Source organism: Haliaeetus leucocephalus, unplaced genomic scaffold, assembly GCF_000737465.1.
Source record: "Haliaeetus leucocephalus isolate CR32 unplaced genomic scaffold, Haliaeetus_leucocephalus-4.0 Scaffold306, whole genome shotgun sequence".
In the NCBI taxonomy this organism is placed as follows: Eukaryota; Metazoa; Chordata; class Aves; order Accipitriformes; family Accipitridae; genus Haliaeetus; species Haliaeetus leucocephalus.
This window is the reverse complement of record NW_010972742.1, coordinates 4,939,589-4,940,570: the sequence shown is the minus strand read 5'-3', so window position 1 is coordinate 4,940,570 and position 982 is coordinate 4,939,589. Positions and strand designations below refer to the sequence as shown.

General features: G+C 59.6%; 1 protein-coding gene across 1 annotated transcript in view; it reads left to right on the top strand.

Annotated features, from left to right (window-relative positions):
- Positions 1-982, top strand: part of PRDM12 (PR domain containing 12) — a 13,188-nt gene that overhangs the window by 4,945 nt on the left and 7,261 nt on the right. The window contains exon 2 of the mRNA XM_010571114.1: positions 3-188. Coding sequence (XP_010569416.1) covers positions 3-188 — 186 coding nt within the window. The remainder of the gene's footprint in view (positions 1-2; positions 189-982) is intronic.

Here is a 982-nt window from a genome sequence, read left to right as displayed (position 1 = left end):
AGCCCTGGTGCTCAAGCCCGGGTTGAAGCCTCAGGGGCTTTCCCTGGCCGAGGTGATCACCTCCGACATCCTGCACAGCTTCCTCTACGGCCGCTGGAGAAACGTCCTGGGCGAGCAGCTCTTCGAGGAGAAGAGCAGCCCCAAGACCGCCTTCACGGCCGAGGTCCTGGCTCAGTCCTTCTCCGGAGGTGAGTGGCGACACCGGACAAACCTCCCACCCCCCCTCACGACCACCACCACCGGCCACCCCCCCACCCCAGCGCATCATCGGCCCCGGGACGGGCCCCCGGTACCCGGCGGCGGGATGCGGCTCCCGGCGCCCCGCTCTCCCCAGGCGTGTAATAGCAGTTGACTGGGGAAGAAGGGCTTTAAATTCATTTGGTTAACTTGGGCTTGACCTGAGAAAGTTCCCACTTAAACCGTGGGCTGGGGAGGGGGCCGGGGGGGGGCCGGGGCCGCCCCGCATTCAGCCGCCCGGGACAATCTCTTTTCTCTCGCCCCGGCATCGCCGGGGCGTCCCGGCTCCCTTTTCCCCCTCTCGGATTTCTGTTCCTCTCTTAATTTACCATGAAGGCTAATTCCATTTCCATTCACGATATGTCAACCATCTCATCTCCCCATTTTGTAAGAGGAATTCCTGGGCCCTTTTAAACAAGCCCTTGCGCCATTCAGGCACAATGTACCGCTACAGCATTCCTAAAGGACTAATGAATTTAGAATTAGCAATTTCTTTCTAGTTGAGTTTAATGAATGCAGATCACTTTAACAGCATGACAAATTGCTGGATGGGCCGAAATAGACACCATTTAACCTCCTTTCTCAGCCCCGCTCCCTCGCCCAGCCCGGGCTGCTTTTCCCAGGTACCTCCTCAATGCCCCGGGGGGAACCTTGTACCGCTTTGTAGGAGCCCGGTTGGGCGTTTAAAAGGCTCAGACCCGGGATTTGGGCTGGCACCGGGGAGGGGTCACCGCTGCCCCCCCCC